Below are 19,536 nucleotides of genomic sequence, written 5' to 3' on the forward strand. Positions count from 1 at the left end.
TCCAACTGACTGGACACTCCCTCTCTCCCTGTCCATCTCCAACCAACCGGACACTCCCTCTCTCCCTGTCCATCTCCAACCGACCGGACACTCCCTCTCTCCCTGTCCATCTCCAACCGACCGGACACTCCCTCTCTCCCTGTCCATCTCCAACCAACCGGACACTCCCTCTCTCCCTGTCCATCTCCAACCGACCGGACACTCCCTCTCTCCCTGTCCATCTCCAACCGACCGGACACTCCCTCTCTCCCTGTCCATCTCCAACCGACCGGACACTCCCTCTCTCCCTGTCCATCTCCAACCGACCGGACACTCCCTCTCTCCCTGTCCATCTCCAACCGACTGGACACTCCCTCTCTCCCTGTCCATCTCCAACTGACTGGACATTCCCTCTCCAGTCCAGAGGGAGAAATAGAGAGACTGAGGTGGAGAGGGGGACAGAGGGAAAGAGAGAGGAAGAGAGGGGGAAGGAGAGGATCTGTGCTCCCTCTATCCATGTTACGCACCTGCCTGCCTGTTAAAAATGAGTGCACTTGAATGTAATACTGCATCTGTCAAGTGAGGAGATTGTCAGTGGAAATCAGACACAGAGGAGCAGCTGTTCTTGCTCGATGGAGGAGGTGATGATGAGAGGATGATGGGTCTTTCAGGGCAGATAGAAACTGTTCCCAGGGTCAGAAGAAATAGGGGTGATCTCAATGTCGGGTGTTGAAAAGCCTCAATGGAGTGAATGTGGAGAGGATGTTCCCAGCAGCTGGGAGGTCCAAAACCAAAGAGCACCAGCTCAGAATAGAGGATGCAGATGAGGAGGAATTTCTTCAGCCAGGGGGTGCTGAATCTGTGGAACTTGATGCAACAAATGGCTGTAGAGACCAAGTCATTGGGTATATTTAAGGTGGAGGTTGATAGATTCTTGGTTAGACAGGGTATCATGTTTATGGGGAGAAGGTAGCAGAATGGGATAATAAATCAGCCATGATGGAATGGCAGGGCAGGGCCTTTGAGATGAACAGCCTAATTCAGCTCCTATGTCTTATGGTCTATGGTGACTGGACTGAACATGCCCTGAGGGAAAAGTGGTTTTACACGGCGAGAGGTGAGGAAATGGAATTGGCTACAAGAGAGGGAATGAAGTTGAGAAGGAAAATAATTCAGCCATGATGGAAGGGTGGAACAGACATAATGGACCAAATGGCCTCTTCCTGCTCCTATGGTCTTACCCTTTGTTGGAGTGTTGTAGAGGTATGGAGGGAAATTCTATTGTGATGACACGGCATGAGTCCTAGATGCAGAGTTTTGACTCAAATGGTCAACAATCCTTTTTCACTCACAGATGCTGCTCAACCATCTGAGTTCATCTGCAAATTGTTTGCGGCCTCATATTCTGCAGTTTCCTGTGTCTCCATGTTGGCCCTGCCCTGGGAGTGTATGATGGGACAGTGTAGAGGGAGCTTCACTCTGTATCTAACTCGTGCTGTCCCTGTCCTGGAAGTGTATGATGGGACAGTGTAGAGGGAGATTCACTCTGTATCTAACCCATGCTGTCCCTGTCCTGGAAGTGTGTGATGGGACAATGTAGAGGGAGCTTCACTCTGTATCTAACCCGTGCTGTCCCTGTCCTGGGAGTGTGTGATGGGACAGTGTAGAGGGAGCTTCACTCTGTATCTAACCCGTGCTGTCCCTGTCCTGGGAGTGTGTGATGGGACGGTGTAGAGGGAGCTTCTCTCTGTATCTAACCCACACAGTCCCTGTCCTGGGAGTGTGTGATGGGACAGTGTGGAGGGAGCTTCACTCTGTATCTAACCCGTGCTGTCCCTGTCCGGGGAGTGTGTGATGGAACTATTTCAGTGTTATAAGACGGAACAGCTTGTCTGGTTCTGTTTTAGTTCAGATTTCTTTTGTATAATGTGTGGGGTAATAAGGGAAAACTCACTTACTGCTCAGGGCTTGAAGTCTCGTTCAGGTCCTTGTCGAAAACAGCAGTTCTTTCATTTCCCTCTCATCCGTGTTCCATCTCCCAGGATCTCGGACTACATGGACTTGTCCACAGCGGACGTGGTGGGGAAGAACTGCTATCACTTCATTCACGCTGAGGATGTGGAAGGGATCCGACATAGCCACCTGGACTGTGAGTAAATCCGTTCCTTCCCAATTCCCTGACAGCCCCACTGTACGGAGCACATTGCTTCGGGAACGCAGTACTTCAATCAGTGAGAACTGTCCACAGCAACACAATTAAGTCAGTGGATATACTGACTGCTAGTGCAAGGCAGCAAGGAAAAATATGTTTCTTTACTTAGAGATCTCAGTCCCCGGTCATCCAGACTATCTCCAGATGGTGCAGAGAGAGCTTCACTCTGTATCTAACCCGTGCTGTCCCTGTCCTGGGAGCGTGTGATGGGACAGTGCAGAGGGAGATTCACTCTGTATCTAACCCGTACTGTCCCTGTCCTGGGAGTGTGTGATGGGACAGTGTGGAGGGAGCTTCACTCTGTATCTAACCCGTGCTGTCCCTGTCCTGGGAGTGTGTGATGGGACAGTGTAGAAGGAGATTCACTCTGTATCTAACCAGTGCTGTCCCTGTCCTGGGAGTGTGTGATGGGACAGTGTAGAGGGAGCTTCACTCTGTATCTAACCCGTGCTGTCCCTGTCCTGGGAGCGTGTGATGGGACAGTGCAGAGGGAGATTCACTCTGTATCTAACCCGTACTGTCCCTGTCCTGGGAGTGTGTGATGGGACAGTGTAGAGGGAGCTTCACTCTGTATCTAACCCGTGCTGTCCCTGTCCTGGGAGTGTGTGATGGGACAGTGTGGAGGGAGCTTCACTCTGTATCTAACCCGTGCTGTCCCTGTCCTGGGAGTGTGTGAAGGGACAGTGTAGAGGGAGTTTCACTCTGTATCTAACCCGTGCTGTCCCTGTCCTGGGAGTGTGTGATGGGACAGTGTAGAGGGAGCTTCACTCTGTATCTAACCCGTGCTGTCCCTGTCCTGGGAGTGTGTGATGGGACAGTGTAGAGGGATTTATTATTTACCCAATGAGTATCTGTAGTAATGAGAAGAAGGCTTGTCCCGGATGGCGAGGGTTATATGAAGCTAGGGTGCCTAAGACTTTTGCACAGTCCTGTAGTAATTTTATGTTTTGCACTGTACTGCCGCCATGAAAAAAAAACAAATTTCATGACATATGTGAGTGATGATAAACCTGATTCTGATCTGGGTCTCTGTTGTGGACTGAGAGTGGGAAGGGGGCAGGGAGAGGGGGTTTGTGGTTGGGTAGAGGGGAGGGAGCAGGAAGCTCCATACAGATAGTTTGCAATGATCATTAAACCAACTGTTTGGAATCAAATGACCTTGCCTGGTGTCTCAGGGCTGGGTGAGTCCCACCCGCCCCTGTCACTCCTTCTCTGCCACCCGTCCCAAACCCCCTCCTGTGGCACTCCACCCTCACCATTCCCAACATCCTTGGCTCTCTCCATATTTACAACTCGTTCTCCATTCCTTGTTGTGATAACCCCCTTACCCCAGAAAGGATGTATTGCCTTTAGAGAGAGTCCAGAAGAGATTCACAAGAGTGATTCCGAGAATGAAGGGGTTAACAAATGACGCAGCTTTGGGCCTGTCCTCACTGGAACTTAGAAGAACGTGGGGAGATCACATTGAAACCTACCAAATGTTGAAAGGACTAGATGGGGTGGATGTGGAGAGGAAGTTCCCTCGGGTGGGAGAATCCAGAACTAGAGGGCACAACATCAAAATTGAGGGGGAGAGACCTTTTAGAACAGGGGTAAGGAGGAATTTTTAGCCAGAGAGTAGTAAATCTGTGGAATGAGTTGCAGTGGAGGCCAAGTTGGTGGGTATATTTAAAGCTGAAGTTGATAGTTTCCTGACTGGTTGAGGCGTCAAGGGATATGGCGAGTGGTAAGTTGTATGGGGGTGACTGGAATCCGGTATCAGCCATGATGAAATGGCAGAGCAGATTTGATGGGCTGAATGGCCTAATTCTGCTCCTATGTCTTGTGGTCTTATGGTTGACAAATACAGAACTGTGCAAAGGTCTTCGGCAACCTAGCAATATATACATGCCACTTTAAGACTTGTGAACAGCACTGAAAGGAGTGAGAGGGAAGGAAGGTGGAGAAAGGGTAAGAGAGATTGAAAGAGCAAAGGAGGGAATGCAGAGAAAAAACAGAGAGGGACCAAGAGTAAGGACGGCGAAGGTGATAGAGGCAAAGAGAGAGTGAGAGAAAAGGACTGCACAGAGAATGGTGGAGAGATACAGTGGACAAAGAGGGAAGGAGGTGAGATGGAGATGGCAGGCCTGAGGATGGGCGATGTGAGAAAGATTGGAAGAGGGCACAGATTGGAGGGGAGGTGTGACAATCAGATCGGTTGTGGGTAAATTAGTGAAATGAAACCAATAAAGTGAAATAGTTACCAAACTGTTACTGACAAGCCAGTTCCCTCACCCTATCTCACTGACTGTATGTTCACTGACATTAATCCAGCTCCCTCACAATGTCCCTCACTAACCATTCTTCCCCAGCCGCCTGTCTGTCTGTATCCCCACTGACATTAATCCCGCTCCCTCACAATGTCCCTCACTAACCATTCTTCCCCAGCCGCCTGTCTGTCTGTATCCCCACTGACATTAATCCAGCTCCCTCACACCATCCCTCAGTAAACCTTCTCTCCGGCACCCAGTCTCTCTGTGTCCCCATTGACATTAATCCAGCTCCCTCACACCGTCCCTCAGTAACCCCTCTTCCCAACACCCTGTCTCTCTGACTGTATCCCCACTGACATTAATCCAACTCCCTCACACCGTCCCTCAGTAACCCCTCTTCCCAACACCCTGTCTCTCTGACTGTATCCCCACTGACATTAATCCAACTCCCTCACACCGTCCCTCAGTAACCCCTCTTCCCAACACCCTGTCTCTCTGACTGTATCCCCACTGACATTAATCCAACTCCCTCACACCGTCCCTCAGTAACCCCTTCCCAACACCCTGTCTCTCTGACTGCATCCCCACTGACATTAATCCAACTCCCTCACACCGTCCCTCAGTAACCCCTCTTCCCAACACCCTGTCCCTCTGACTGTATCCCCTCTGATATTAATCCAGCTCCCTCACACTGTCCCTCAGTAACTCCTCTCCCCAACACCCAGTCTCTCTGACTGTATCCCCACTGACATTAATCTAGCTCCCTCACACTGTCCCTCAGTAACTCCTCTCCCCAACACCCAGTCTCTCTGACTGTATCCCCACTGACATTAATCCAACTCCCTCACACCGTCCCTCAGTAACTACTCTCCCCAGCACCGTTTCTCTGACTGTGACCCCACTGACATTAATCCAACTCCCTCACAATGTCCCTCAGTAACCCCTCTCCCCAACACCCAGTCTCTCTGACTGTATCCCCACTGACATTAATCCAACTCCCTCAAAATATCCCTCAGTAACCCTTCACCCCCCAGCACCATTTAACCCAGTAGCTCCACAGGACAGGGCAGACTTTGGCCCAATCCGGGGCTCTGTTGACGATGATCTACTCTCCTCTCTCCCTAGTGTTGAACAAGGGTCAGGTGGTCACGAAGTATTACCGTTGGATGCAGAAGAACGGAGGGTACATGTGGGTCCAGTCGAGCGCCACCATCTCGATCAACGTGAAGAATGGGAACGAGAAGAACATCATCTGGGTGAACCATGTGCTGAGGTGAGGACCATGTTCTTCCTCATTATCTTCAACATCAACGAGCAAGCCTCACCGCAAAATCAGAATCATGTTTATTATCTCCAGCATAGAAACAGAAAAAAACCTACAGCACAATACAGGCCCTTTGGCCCACAAAGCTGTGCCGAACATGTCCCTACTTTAGAAATCACCTAGGGTTACCCATAGCCCTCTATTTTTCTGAGCTCCATGTACCTATCCAGGAGTCTCTTAAAAGACCCTATCGTATCCACCTCCACCACTGTCACCGGCAGCCCATTCCACACACTCACTACTCTCTGTGTAAAAAACTTACCCCTGACATCCCCTCTGTACCTACTTCCAAGTACCTTAAAATGGTGCCCTCTCATGCTAGCCATTTCAGCCCTGGGAAAAAGCCTCTGACTATCCACACGATCAATGCCTCTCATCATCTTATGTGATGTGAAATTTGTTAACTTAGCAGCAGCAGTTCAATGCAATACATAATCTAACAGAGAGAAAAAAAAATAAAATTTAAAAATAATAAATAAACAAGTAAATCAATTACATATATTGAATAGATTTTTTAAATGTGCAAAAACAGAAATACTGTATTTTTTTTTAAAGTGAGGTAGCTTTCAAGGGTTCAATGTCTATTTAGGAATCAGAGGGGAAGAAGCTGTTCCTGAATTGCTGAGTGTGTGCCTTCAGGCTTCTGTACCTCCTACCTGATGGTAACAGTGAGAAAAGGGCATGTCCTGGGTGCGGGAGATCCTTAATAATGGACGCTGCCTTTCTGAGACACCGCTCCTCAAAGGTATCCTGGGTACTTTGTAGGCTAGTACCCAAGATGAAGTCGACCAGATTTACAACCCTCTGCAGCTTCTTTTGGTCCTGTGCAGTAGCCCCTCCATACCAGACAGTGATGCTATGATGCTGCCTGACTGGTTGAGCTCAAACATAGATGTTTGGCCCACGATGTTGTGCCAATCTTTTTAACCAAGATCACTCCCTCCCAGATAACCCTCCATTTTTCTTTCATCCATGTGCCTATCCAAGCCTCTTAAATGTCCCTAATGTATCTGTCTCTACTAACACCCCAGTTGTGCATTCCACACACCCACCACTCTGCGTTTAAAAAAAAAACTATCTCTGACATCCAACCACCCCCACGCATTCCTCCAGTTACCTTAAAATCGTGTCACGGTGCGCGCTGACTGGACTGAACACAGGACTGGAGAATCAGCAGGCTCTGTCACAGTGAGCGCCTGCAACGTGCAGGGAACGGCAGACTCTGTCACATTGAGCGCCGGCTACAACTGAACCCAGGAGCAGAGGAACCCACGTCAGGACAGAAACAAGAGTTTAGACGTAGGAATACCAACAGAGCATTGGAGGCATGGCCAGGTGACACCATGAGACAAATCATTCTCTACAATCACAAGGACTCCGCTTCAGTGCTAAGCAAGAGACCCCTTTAGATAATCATGGAATGTGGAAAACCCGTGCCAGTCACAATAAACTTAACCAGATTAAAGAGAAAGCATCAGTGCTTAACAATTCTAGTTAAGACAACAGTTAGTGTCCCCGACCTACTGATACTGTTGCTAGTAGGGGACAGGGCAGGGTTCAAAGTTCAAAGTAAATTTTATTTATCAGTGTACATACATGTCACCATATACAACCCCGAGATTCATTTTCCTGTGGGCATAATCAGCAAATCTATAGGATAGTAACTAAAACAGGATCGGTGAAAGATCAACCAGAGTGCAGAAAACAACAAGCTAAGCAAATGCAAATATAAATAAATGGCAATAAATAACGAGAATATGAGGTAAAGAGTCCTTAAAGTGAGGTCATTGGTTGTGGGAACATCTCAATGGAGGGGCAAGTGAGTGTAGTTATCCCCTTTTGTTCAAGAGCCTGATGGTTGAGGGGTAGTAACTGTTCCTGAACCTGGTGGTGCGAGTCCTGAGGCTCCTGTACTTTCTTCCTGATGGCAGCAGTGAGAAAAGAGCATTGCCTGGATGGGGGGTCCCTGGACGCTGCTTTCCTGCGACAGTGTTTCATGTAGATGTGCTCAATGGTTGGGAGGGCTTTACCTGGGATGTACTGGACCAAATCCACTATCCTTTGTAGGATCCTCAAAAGCATTGGTGCTTCCATTCTGGGCCAAGATGCAGCCACCACACTACACATCTATAGAAGGTTGTCATGCTAAATCTCTGCAGACTCCTAAGGAAGTAGAGCCCCTGCTGTGCTTTCTTTGCAATTGCCCTTACGTGCTGGGTCCGGGATAGATCTTCTGAAATAGTAACACCCAGGAATTTCAACAGGTTTCAATAGGTACATTTAATGTCAAAGAAATGTATACTATGTACATCCTGAAATTCCTTTTCTTCCCAAACATCCACAAAAACAGAGGAGTGCCCCAAAGAATGAACGACAGTTAAATGTTAGAACCCCAAAGCCCCCCCCCCCCACATACAAGCAGGGGCAAAGCAACGACCCCTCTTCCACCCCCACCAGCAAAAGCATCAGCGCCCTCCACCGAGCACGCAAGCGTGCAGCAAAGCATCAGTACACAGACCTGACTACTCGTTCACCCAGTAATTCGATGTACCACAGGCTCTCCCTCTCCCTCATAAGGGAAAAAGAGGTGTCCCTGTTTCACAGCTAGAGGGGAAGCATAACAAACGACTCGCTGCTTTACATTGTTAAAAGTCTGTTGTGTCGCTTTTTCTGAGCTCTGCGCCCGGGGAGTCGGCCCCAGCAAGACGCAGCTCTCCATACACACAATCCCCAACAGCTAACCTGCTGCTCCCGATGTTCCGTGTTCTCCTGCAATGCCTCAGTCAGGGGCACCGGCCTAGAATCAGCCCGTCTCCAGAGCCACGGAAATCTGACACCCTGAAGACACACTAGTCCTCCAGGCCACATTCTTGGGATATCGAAATGCAGCCGGTCGTGAGACCCCCGAGAGCGGGTCCCATTCCCACAAAGAACCAAAGTTAAGAGTGTAACTCCAGGTCAGGGTCTTCAAAATTTAAAGCTGCTGACCCTCTCCATCTCTGATCTGTCAATGAGGACTGGCTCAAGAACTTCTGGTTTCCCTCTCCTTTAGTCTACAATCAAGGGTGAACCTCCTTTGAAAGATAGACCAACTCAGTATAATCTGTGCTGTCCAGCACCTTCACGGAGGGGAGATATGTCACAGTTATTCAGTCAGCTAACTTACCCATTGTGACCACAGGTCACTCACCAGCTTTTTACTAAACGTTCCGCTGCGTCCTGTGTCCTTGGGGACTCAGCCCACAGTCTTGCACCAACTTTAACAGAATTCAATCCATCAAAGTACATTTATGAACAAAGAATGTATAAATCATACAGCCTTGAGATTTGTCTGCTCACAGGCAGCCACAAAACAAGAAACCCGAAAGAACCCAATTAAAAAGAACAAAGACCAACCCCAACATGCACAGAAAAAGAAAAAAAAACAAATCATGCAAACAACAGAAGCGAGTAACAACAAAAGCATTCTGAACCAAATTGAGTCCTTAGATCCAATTCCCCAGAGCCAGTATTCAATTCATCACATTAGCAGGGCAAGTTGCTGCAAAGGTCAAGGACACAACGCCCCAGATGTCAACGGGAATGCAGGCTTTCTTCAGACCTCGTTGCCGTCCCATGGTTTCTGATGTTGACAGGTCTTTACGTTGTCTGGGGAGAACGGCCCCGCTCCTCTAGCACAGAGCCTGCCTGACACACAGCAGCTCCGTCGTCAAACCTGTGATGACGCTTCACCACGGTCTCTTAATCACAGTCCCACACCACAAACCCCCCCCCCCGAGCCTTCAGAGAAATAAATGTGGAAATGTTACTGCACAGCCCGCATTTTCCGTCCCCATTGCATTTGTGAAAAGGGGAGAACAAAATGTCATCTCTGCAATACTGTTTAGTAATCTCTACACTGCAAATAATTAGCTGTGACTAATTCAACATAAAAGCATTAGTTGCTGCGATTTATATTTTAATTGCAAGCATTAATTACAAGGCCTAATTAACATGCACCCTAACAGAAGGAGTCACATTTCTTCATTCCAGTGTCAACTCAATCTCTCTCTCACACTCATGCATACACTCAAATTTATAATCTCTCACACAGATTCAAACTCATGCACACACATTCAAACATACACAATCTCTTTCTTACACTCATTCCCTCTCACACACTTGCACACAATCTCTCACATACTCACAATCTCTTTCACACACTTACGTACTCTGTCTAGCACACAGTCTCTCTCGCACACACTCACGCATAATCTCTCACACAATCTCTCTCCCACACACTCATATACAATCTCTCTCACATACTCACACACATTTCCTCTTTCTCTCTCTCTCACACACACACACACACACACACACTCATTCAGATTCCAAGCTCCACACACTCAGTTTTTCTCTCACACACACAAAGTCACACTCGACCACACAGACATCCAAACTCCGGATCTGTCACGGAGGGTTGTGAGGGAGGTGAGTGGTTGGAGCCGGATAGCAGCGGGGAAGTAATTACCTCACAGTAAACCGAGCAAGTTCAGTCCCGAGCCTGCCTCACTGAAGCAAGGCAGCAGCATCTTGCTAAGTGCAGATCCGACGACTCCAATGCCTCAGCAAAGCAGCTGACCGAGCGCTTCCCACCCAGGTCACCCGATTTTCCTCGGGATCAATAAAGCATGTCTGTCTGTCATTCCCTCTTCTCCCACTGGGCAGTAGCTACAAGAGAATACGTCACACCAGGCTCAAAGAGAGCTGGTAATGGTTCTTGAATAGAGCTCTTATACGATAAACTCTTGATCTGACAAGAGTGGCAGATAGAGAAGTGGAGGGCAATGCTGCGGGGAAGGGGTTACAGTAAACTTGGAGTGGCTTCAAATGTGTCAGCACAACACTGTGGGCCGAAGGGCCTGGACAGGGCTGGAGTGTGCTATGCTCTATGCACTACCTCGTTCCACCCTATTACTTGTATTTACGCCATCCACTTCTCTCAATTCCTCCATCTCCGCTGCATCTGCTTTCAGGATGAGGCTTTTCATTTGACAACTAAGTAGAAGTCGTCCTCCTTCAAAGAAAGGGGCTTCCTTTCCTCCACCCTCAACTGCATCACTTCCATTTCACCCTGACCTCCCACCACCCTACCAGGGATAGGGCTCCTCTTGTCCTCCCCTACCATCCCACCAGCCTCCGCATCCAACACATAATTCTCCACAATTCCTGCCACCTCCAACACAATCCCACCACCAAGCACATCTTTACCTACCCCCCCCCCTCCACTTTCTGCAGAGATCACTCCCTACGAGACTCCCTTGTCCATTCGTCCCTCCCCACTGATCTCTTTCCTGGCACTTACCTTTGCAAGCAGAACAATTGCGACACCTGCCCTTTCACCTCCTCCCTCACGACCACTCAGAGCCCTAAACAGTCCTCCCAGGTGAGGCAAAACTTCACTTGCGAGTCTGTTGGGGTCAGATACTGTATCAGGTAATCCTGGTGCGGCCTCTTATACATCGGTGAGAGCTGTGGGTTGGGAGGCCCCTTCACCAAGCACCTACGCTCTGTCCACCAGAACAAGCGGGATTTCCCATTGGCCATCCATTTTAATTCCACTTCCCATTCCGATATGTCAATCCATGGCCTCCTCTACTGTCGCAATGAGGCCACACTCAATTTGGAGGAGCAGCATCTGATATTCTACCTGTGTACCCTCCAAGCTGACGCCATGAACATTGAATTCTCAAACTTCTGGTAATGCCCCCGCTGTGTCCTTCACCATTCCCCATTCCCTTTTCTTTCTCTCTCACCTCATCACCTCTCTCTGGTGCTCCTCCCCCCTTTTCTTTCTTCCATGGACTTCTGACCCCTCCTATCAGATTCCCCTTCTCCAACCCTGTATCTCTTTCACCAATCAACTTCCCAGCTCTTTACTTCACCCCTCCCGATTTCACCTGTCACCTTGAGGACCTTCCTCCCTCTCCCGATCTTCTTGCTGTGACTCCTCAACTTTTTTTCCAGCCCTCTCATCACCTAAACTCTTTTCCACAGAAGCTGGAGAGATCTCTCCAGCGTTTTGTGTGTATAGTCTACTACTCCATCATGGCTGACTTACTCTCCCACTCAACACCGGTTTCCTCTCATATCCCATCGAAGCACATCGATAAAAGATTCGCTTTGTTTGTCACACGAACATCGAAACATCAAAACGCCATTTTGTGCCAAGGACCAACCCAGTCCGAGGATGTGCTGGGGGGGGGGGGGGGCAGACCGTAAGTGTCAGCATGCTTTGCAAACCAACGCAGCACGGCCCCCAACTCACCGACCCCGACCCGTATGCAGTTGGACACCTGGGGAAAACGTACATACCCCTTACGGACAGTGGCGGGAATTGAACCCCTGATCACCGACGCTGTAATTCGTTACACTAGCCACCAGTAAATTACTGCAAGTGTGAAGGTAGTTCACAAACTCTGAGTGGTGTTTTTGGAAGTGCGGGTGGGAATAAAATGGGATTAGTGTGATTGGGTTTCTGATGGCTGTCGAGGATTTGATGGGCCAAAGGGACTGAAAATTAACACTCAACATTGGCTTTGATATTTCTTTCACGTTACAATTCTGTCCCACAAGAACCAAAGTCAGAATCAGGTTTATTATCACCTGATAATAAACCAAGCACCTGTCGTGGAAATTTGTTAACTTAGCAGCAGTTCAATACATAATCTAGGAGAAGAAAAACTAATAATAATAAATTACAGTATACATATATTGAATAGATTAAAAAGCTGCAGGAAACAGAAATAATATATACTTTAAAAAGTGAGATAGTGTTCACGGGTTCAACACCCATTTAGGAATCGGATGGCAGAGGGGGAGAAGCTGTTCCTGAATCACTGAGTGTCTGCCTTCAGGCTTCTGTATCTCCTCCCTGATGGTAGCAGGATCTTCTGCCTCAGAATCCTTATCACTCTTTAACAGTGGCTGTTTTATTTAGAGTCACAGCGCCTTCCAGCCCAATGAGCCTCACTGTCCAGCAACCCGTCCGTATAAGACTAGCATAACCACGGGACAATTTACAATGACCAATTAACCTACTAACCAGAATGTGGGAGGAAACCAGAGCACCCAGAGGAAACCCTCATGCCCACGGGAAGAACGTACAAACTTATCACAGCAGGCGGCAGAATTGAATTCCGAACTCTGACCTCCTGAGGTGTAACAGTCTCGCGCTTACCGTGGTGCCGCTGGTAAACCTGCCTTGTGCGATGAATGCTGACGTACTGTTCTTCTTTTGCCCTTGTAGCAAACCGGAGCTTCGAGACACTCCGATGGACATCTCACAGCTCCCGCTCTCGTCCATCAAAGCTTCCAAGCAGCTGGTGTTGTCAGATTCGGAGTCCGACTCTCGGGAGCACATAGGTAAAGGAATCTCGCGACCCACGGCCCCCCGTGAAGCGCCAATCCCACTCCCTCGGCCAGGACGTCTGATTGCAGACCCTGAAGCCAATCCAACTGCAAGCCAATCAGAGCCTGTGCTCTGTGGGTCGGAGGACCCCAAATTCAGTTGTCCGCATGCTTGCAAGGGCCGAGAAGGTGTGGGTTTGCAGCAAAGTCCTTGGGAACTCAGTGACTTCCATGGGATTTATGAAGCTGTTGCTGTCACTGAGACATTGGCCTGAAGGGTGGGCAAAAATTGCAATACCCCAGGGTATGGAATTTTCATGAAACACAAAGGAGGGTGTAAAGGAGGAGAGGAGGTGTAGTCAACAATTGCATTACCTCAAATGTGAGTGAGGCCTCCGCCAGTCGGGAGCACCACGGATGTTGCTTCCTAGCGGTATAGATACACAAGCCAGGGCAGTACAATATGGAGAATAAGCTGTTGCCCATGCAGCAAGCTCCCCATCTCCACGAATCTGATGAACCCAAAGGAACAGTTCAACACCAGCAGCATCACAGGAGTCTCCAGTCAGCGTAGGGCTCGACGTAGGACTGCAATTCCGGATTTCTGTATTTTTCCTCAGGGTCCACTCTCGAAGCCCTCCCCACGAGTGGCAGTGGAAGGTTTGAGATCAAAGTTTTCCTTCTTCCAGAAGAGCTGCCAAAACCCCATCTACCCAAAGCGACTGGTCCTAGGGTGGTAGTAACCCGCCTTTGTCCCTTCTCCTATCAGTAAAAACTTCTGGCGGGCCACACTAAGCCACGCATGAAGGCCAGGAGCTGGACTTGGTTGTCAGAGGCTATTTGAGACGCATGCCATTGAGAGCTTTTAAGAGGTAGTGGGAGCTTGCACCCATTCATTACCACCCCCGCTAGAACAACCTTAAGGAACAGGCCTCAAATCGTCAGAGAGTAATGCAGGATGGAAACAGGCCCTTCAGCCCAATTAGCCCATGCTAACCATAGCATCTTCTGTTAATCCCAGTTACCCACATTCAGCCCATAACCCTCCAGGCCCTTCCCTTCCATGTACCCCTATATACCCCTGAGAGGTTGCAAATTGTACCTGCATCAACAGTTCCTCATTCTAGGTACTCGCTGCTCTCTGTGTAGGGAGCTCACTGGCCTTCTTATTTTGTACCTGTGCCCCATAGTTCTGGACTCCCCACCCCGGGGAAAGGCTACGCCTGTCCACCTAATCCACTCCCCTCATAACTTGTGTGAGGTCACCTCTCATTCTCCTGGAGGTGTCCATTGGTCACGGATGCTGCCTCCTGTCAATACACATGGCAGGACTGCACAAGTTCAAGTTTAATTGTCACTCAACCATACATGAACACGACCAAATGAAGCATTACTCTGGGGCCAAAGTGCATAACATTGTACCAATAGTCACACACAGCATAAAGCACATCTGTGTGACATCCGTTAGTCTCGCGAGACCATGGATCTGCGTCCCCTCCAGGGTGCAGGCCTAGGCAGGGTTGTCTGGGAGACCGGCAGTTGCCCAAGCAGCAAGTCTCCCCTCTCCACGACACCGATGTTGTCCAAGGGAAGGGCAAGGGCCGATACAGCTCAGCACCGGTATCGTCGCAGGAGTTGCCAGAGTGAGGTTGAAGGCAACGTCGGACTGCCTTAGGGACTCCAGCTCCGGATTTGTCCTCAGAGTTTACTCCCGAAGCCTTTCCCATGAGTGGGTATGGCCGCAAGGCAGCGGAGGTTTGAAATCAGAGTTTACCCTCTCGTAGGTGGACTGCCTTCCCAGGCTGCCGAGCTCCATCTACCCGAAGCACTGGTTTTAAGGCACCAGGACCCGCCTTCGCCCCTTCTCCTGTCAGTAGAAACGGTTCCGCCGGGCTTCGAGGCTAAGCCACACGAGAAAGCTGGGAGTTGGACTTGGTTGTCAGAGGCTATTTGAGGTGCACGTCCGTGAGGAGCACTTTTAGGTTGTGGGAGTTTGTATAACAGTAAAATACAGTCACACAAAAAAAATATATATATAGTCCAAGATCCTGAGTTCATGAATGTTGCAGTTGAACACAATACAGGTTGTCTTCTACCAAGTGAACACAGGGGGTGGGAAGGGACGGTTCAGCACCATCTCCTGTTTGGACGCCGCCTCGGGTGGTGTCCAAACTCTCTCCTGGGCAGCTGCAAACAGATGGCAGCACGGCTTAAGGCCTGGTCCTCGCTATGCAGCTCCCCCGCCGTCCGCCAATAAATCAGTGAATCGGACTTGCAGGAATTCCACATTCACAACGTCCAGCGGCATCTTGCCATCACAAGAAAAGCGACTAAGATGTCCACTCGCAGTTGGACAGCTCGCGGGCTTCGCGCGCCAACTCCTCCAACACTTCTCTGACACGGGGGGCATCACCGAGACTAACTCCTCCCGTTTCTCTGCCAATGAGCAACTCGCTGAAGACCTGCTGTACTTCATTGGGGAAGTTATGTTCCAACTTTATAAAAGTTTGGTCAGACCCCAGCTGGAGTACTGTGTGCAACTCTGGTCACAATACTACAAAGATCATAATTGAGTGGGTATTGGAGAGTGTGCAGAGGAGATTTATCAGGTTGTACTTGTGAGGAGAAATTCCAGAAGCTGGATTTCTTTATTTATAGATACAGCACGGCAACAGGGCCTTCTGGCTCAATTACACTCATGTGACTAATTAATCTCCTAACCCACATGGATCACCCGGATGAATTCAAGATTGTTTAACGTTGTCTTACTTATCGAGATACAGCACAGAATAGGCCCTTCGAGTTCCACTGCCCAGCAGTCCCCCCCCCCCAAATTAACCCAGCCTAATCACAGGATAATTTACGATGAACCAATTAACCTACTGACTGGTATGTGTTTGGACTGTGGGAGGAAACTGGAGCACCCGGAGGAAACCCACGCAGTCACGGGGAGAACGTACAAACTCCTCACAGGCAGCGGTGGGAATTGAACCCGGGTCTCCTGCACTGTAAAGCATTGTATACAAAATGCTGGAGGAACTCAGCAGACCAGGCAGTATCTATGGAAAAGAGTACACAGTTGACATCTAAAGGGGACTGTTTACCATTTTCCATAGATGCTGCCTGGCCTGCAGAGTTCCTGCAGCATTTTGTGTGTGTGTGTGTTAATCAGATTTCCAGCATCTGCAGATTTTCTCTTGTCTGTGCTAACCACAACGCCACCTTAAAGAAGAGGTTGAAAGGTTCCTAATTATTAAAGACCTCAAATGTTATGGGGAGAAGGCAAAAACATGGGATCGAGAGGGAAAATAAAGTAGCTGTGTTTGAATAGCAGAGCAGACTCGATGGGCTGAATGGCCATTGCCTTGAGTTTAGACACGCAGATGAAGGGTTTTCTTGTGGGAGTTGATGCCGCTTTCATCGCCCTGCTTGCCCTTCCTTCTCTCCTGCAGGGAGCCACGACCCGAAAGCCTCGGGGAAGGCGAGCAACTTGGAGGCGGGAGTCAGGGCGCGCTCGGAGGCCTGGAAGCGATCCGACAGCCCGTCCGAGGAGGAGATGACCTCGGCCAAGGACGACAGCGACTCCAGCCTGTCGGACAGCGAGGGGCCGAGCGGCGGCAGGAGGAGCCTGGTCCTGCCGCGAGTCAAGCGGATGAAGGTGGAGGGCCAGGCCGAGGCAGGGCCGGGCCGAGAGCTGCGGGGCTCGGGACCCAGTGACGGAGGCACGGGGGCCAGCTCGGAGGAGGAGGAGAGCGGCGGCTTGGCCGCCCGGCACCTGTACCCCAAGCGGAGGAAGAGGCCGAGGGATGGCTCGGGGCCTCGGGCCAAGGCGCCGGGGGTGGCCGATCGCGACTCTACCCTCAAGGTCAAGACTGAGGCCACTCCGGCCATCGGCTACGAGGGCCGCCGCCCGGCCTGGGACTACCCATCCGAGCGGGAGGCGGCCTACCACCATCGGGCGGCCAAGGCCCCGCCCGCCGCCTCCGACCACTTCGGCGCAGATCCCCCCCTCAGCCCGCCCGGCGCTGCCGACAACCCCGGCGGCAGGAAGACACCCTTCGGCCCGTCTCCCCGCGCCTCCGACGCCCGGTCGCCGGCCCCGCCGTCCGCCGACGACAAGGCCGAGGTTCTGGCCCTGGCCCAGGCCCAGGCCCAGCCGCCGCCGCCGCCGCCGCCCTCCAGCCTGTACGCAGCCAGCACCATCCGCTACGCGCCGGCCGACGTGGCGCTGGCCGTGCCTGGCAACCTGCTGCCCGCCGCCGCCGCCCACGCCCTCAACTTCGTGGAGCTGAACGGCCCGGCCTTCGGCGCCGAGCAGAAGGCGCAGGTGGAGATGATCTACCACCACGTCCAGCGCCTCAACATGGCGGCCAACCCCTTCGGGTCGCCGGCCGCCGCTGCCGGCCTCGCCCAGGTACCGGCTGGCAGCGTCTTCACCACGGCCGAGGCCCTCTTCTCCACCCTGCCCTTCCCCATGAACGCCGGCACCATCCACCCCCCGCAGGCCCTGGAGCGCAAGGAAGACTGACCCAGCGCCCATCGAGATCCCTCCAGCCAGCCTCCAAGTTGAGACAATAAGACCTCTGCTCCTCCCCTTCCCATCTCCTTCAAGTGTTACCCTCATTTTTTTTTACCTTATTCCCTCTTCCCTCCCAACCATAACCCCAGAGGCAACCGCCCGTGTCTCTCTGGTCCAAGTCCACACGGGGAGTGGACGAGCTGGGGCTGGATGGTAGAGGGAGGTGGACATTGGATGGTCCCACCATCTCGGCGGCTGGTTGTCCACGGGACTGGCCGGCTGTTGGGACGCAGGTGTTGTTAAGGGGAGGGTGGCGGTCGGTGTGCCAGCCCCCCACCCCCATCTCCACCCCCGCTGCTCGGTTCGTGAGGTCGTTGTCCACTCGGCCCATCCAATGAGGCCTGACCCGTCTCCACCTTGACCTTTTCTTGGGCCGGAGCCTCACTGGTACAATGTCCCGTGGGACCGTTCTGTGTATAATGTACAGCCAGTCGGTAAAACTTGTAAAAAAAAGGCAAATTGAGAGAGAGAAAGAGAAACATTGCCCTTGCGACAGGTGGCTTTAAAGCCGGATTAAGTGATGTTTCCCGCCCCCCGACGGTTTCTCGGACAAAGCATTCCCTGGTGTGGGGAATTACCCAAACGCCGTTCGATGTATCCTCATACCGTCTAGTTTCACACTTGCCTGAAGCTTTGGAGAAAGTGAGGTCGAAATATCAGAGAGCCCCAGACGGCTTCTTCCAGAGGTTATCCACTTGAAGCGGGGCGCCACTGCTTCGGAGTGAGTTGTTGGGGGTAATGCAGGGGAAACATTACTGTGTATCTAACCCGCGCTGTCCCGAATCCTGGAGTGCTTGATGGGACAGTGTTAGAGGAGTTTTACCCTGTATCTAACCAGTTTCTTTATTCCCCCCCCCCCTTCTCTTCGGGACTATGTAGAAGGAGCATCACTCTCGCGTCTAATTGTGCTGAATATTCCCTGGTACATTTGACAGGGGGTAGGGTGAAGGGGGAAAAAAAGGCTTGATAACCAGACCGTTTTATTTTGGGTGTGCGCTGTGGCGAAGAGGTTCTGGTCCATTCCGACGGGAAACAGCATCAACGCTAATATGTGAAATCTCCGACATAAATAGTGGTAATTCAGATCGCAGCTAATCTGTACAGTGACCGTAGGCTTTCAACTTTTCGTTCTGCAAGCCCAAAGTTATCACCCAAACCACTCCCTGTACGTTTCAGCGACGCAAATTGCACTCAGCCTTCTTTTCGTTTTGTTCTCCTTTTGGCAAATTCAACGTGACCTAAGACCAGATGGTGACTGAGGGCTTCTGCACCTCGCTGTGCGCCGCCTGTGGCACTGCGCCCCTGCCCGGCTGTGTGGGGTGGGGGGGGGGGGGGAGTGTTACACCCAAGCTCTTCTGCCTCGTCGTGGCCCATTGACCCACTCGCGGTGAGATGTCGGGTAGGTCCCGCCGATGCTGGTGCGTTCCGCAGCCCCTGGTAGGTCCAAGACCCAGGGATTTGTGTGGCAAAGCCGTTCCCTTTGCGTTGACTTTGCGCAGCACTTACAAAGATAAAGCCGAGACAGACTGCAGACTTGCATTCCAATAGTGCCGTTCAGAGCCTCAGGACTTTCAGCCGATCAGGTAACCCTCTGAAGTTTTTAAGTCACTGTCTTTGTGTGAGGAGGCCGGGGCAGCCTGTGGTCAGAAAGCTTCCACGCGAGCCGGGTGTGCAGTCAGGGCGGTCCGACGTTCGGGCCGGTCACCCCCGAAGCAACGCGACACCGTCCCGGCTTCAGCCTGGATGTCTGCGGAGGACGGTAGCCGAGCTCGCAATGTCCCGTCTCCAAGCCGTGCGCAAT

The 19,536-nt window shown here is 51.0% G+C and overlaps 1 protein-coding gene across 1 annotated transcript in view; it reads left to right on the plus strand.

The window, feature by feature from the left end:
* The window catches only part of LOC132386055 (neuronal PAS domain-containing protein 3-like), an 82,366-nt gene extending 63,336 nt beyond the window's left edge, over window positions 1–19,030 (plus strand). Inside the window, exons 7-10 of the mRNA XM_059958344.1 lie at window positions 2,022–2,128; window positions 5,569–5,716; window positions 13,056–13,171; window positions 16,609–19,030. Coding sequence (XP_059814327.1) covers window positions 2,022–2,128; window positions 5,569–5,716; window positions 13,056–13,171; window positions 16,609–17,684 — 1,447 coding nt within the window. The 3' untranslated portion in view covers window positions 17,685–19,030. The remainder of the gene's footprint in view (window positions 1–2,021; window positions 2,129–5,568; window positions 5,717–13,055; window positions 13,172–16,608) is intronic.
* The last annotated feature ends 506 nt before the right edge of the window (window positions 19,031–19,536 follow it).

The sequence above is a fragment of the Hypanus sabinus genome, unplaced genomic scaffold, assembly GCF_030144855.1.
Source record: "Hypanus sabinus isolate sHypSab1 unplaced genomic scaffold, sHypSab1.hap1 H_10, whole genome shotgun sequence".
Lineage (NCBI taxonomy): Eukaryota > Metazoa > Chordata > Chondrichthyes > Myliobatiformes > Dasyatidae > Hypanus > Hypanus sabinus.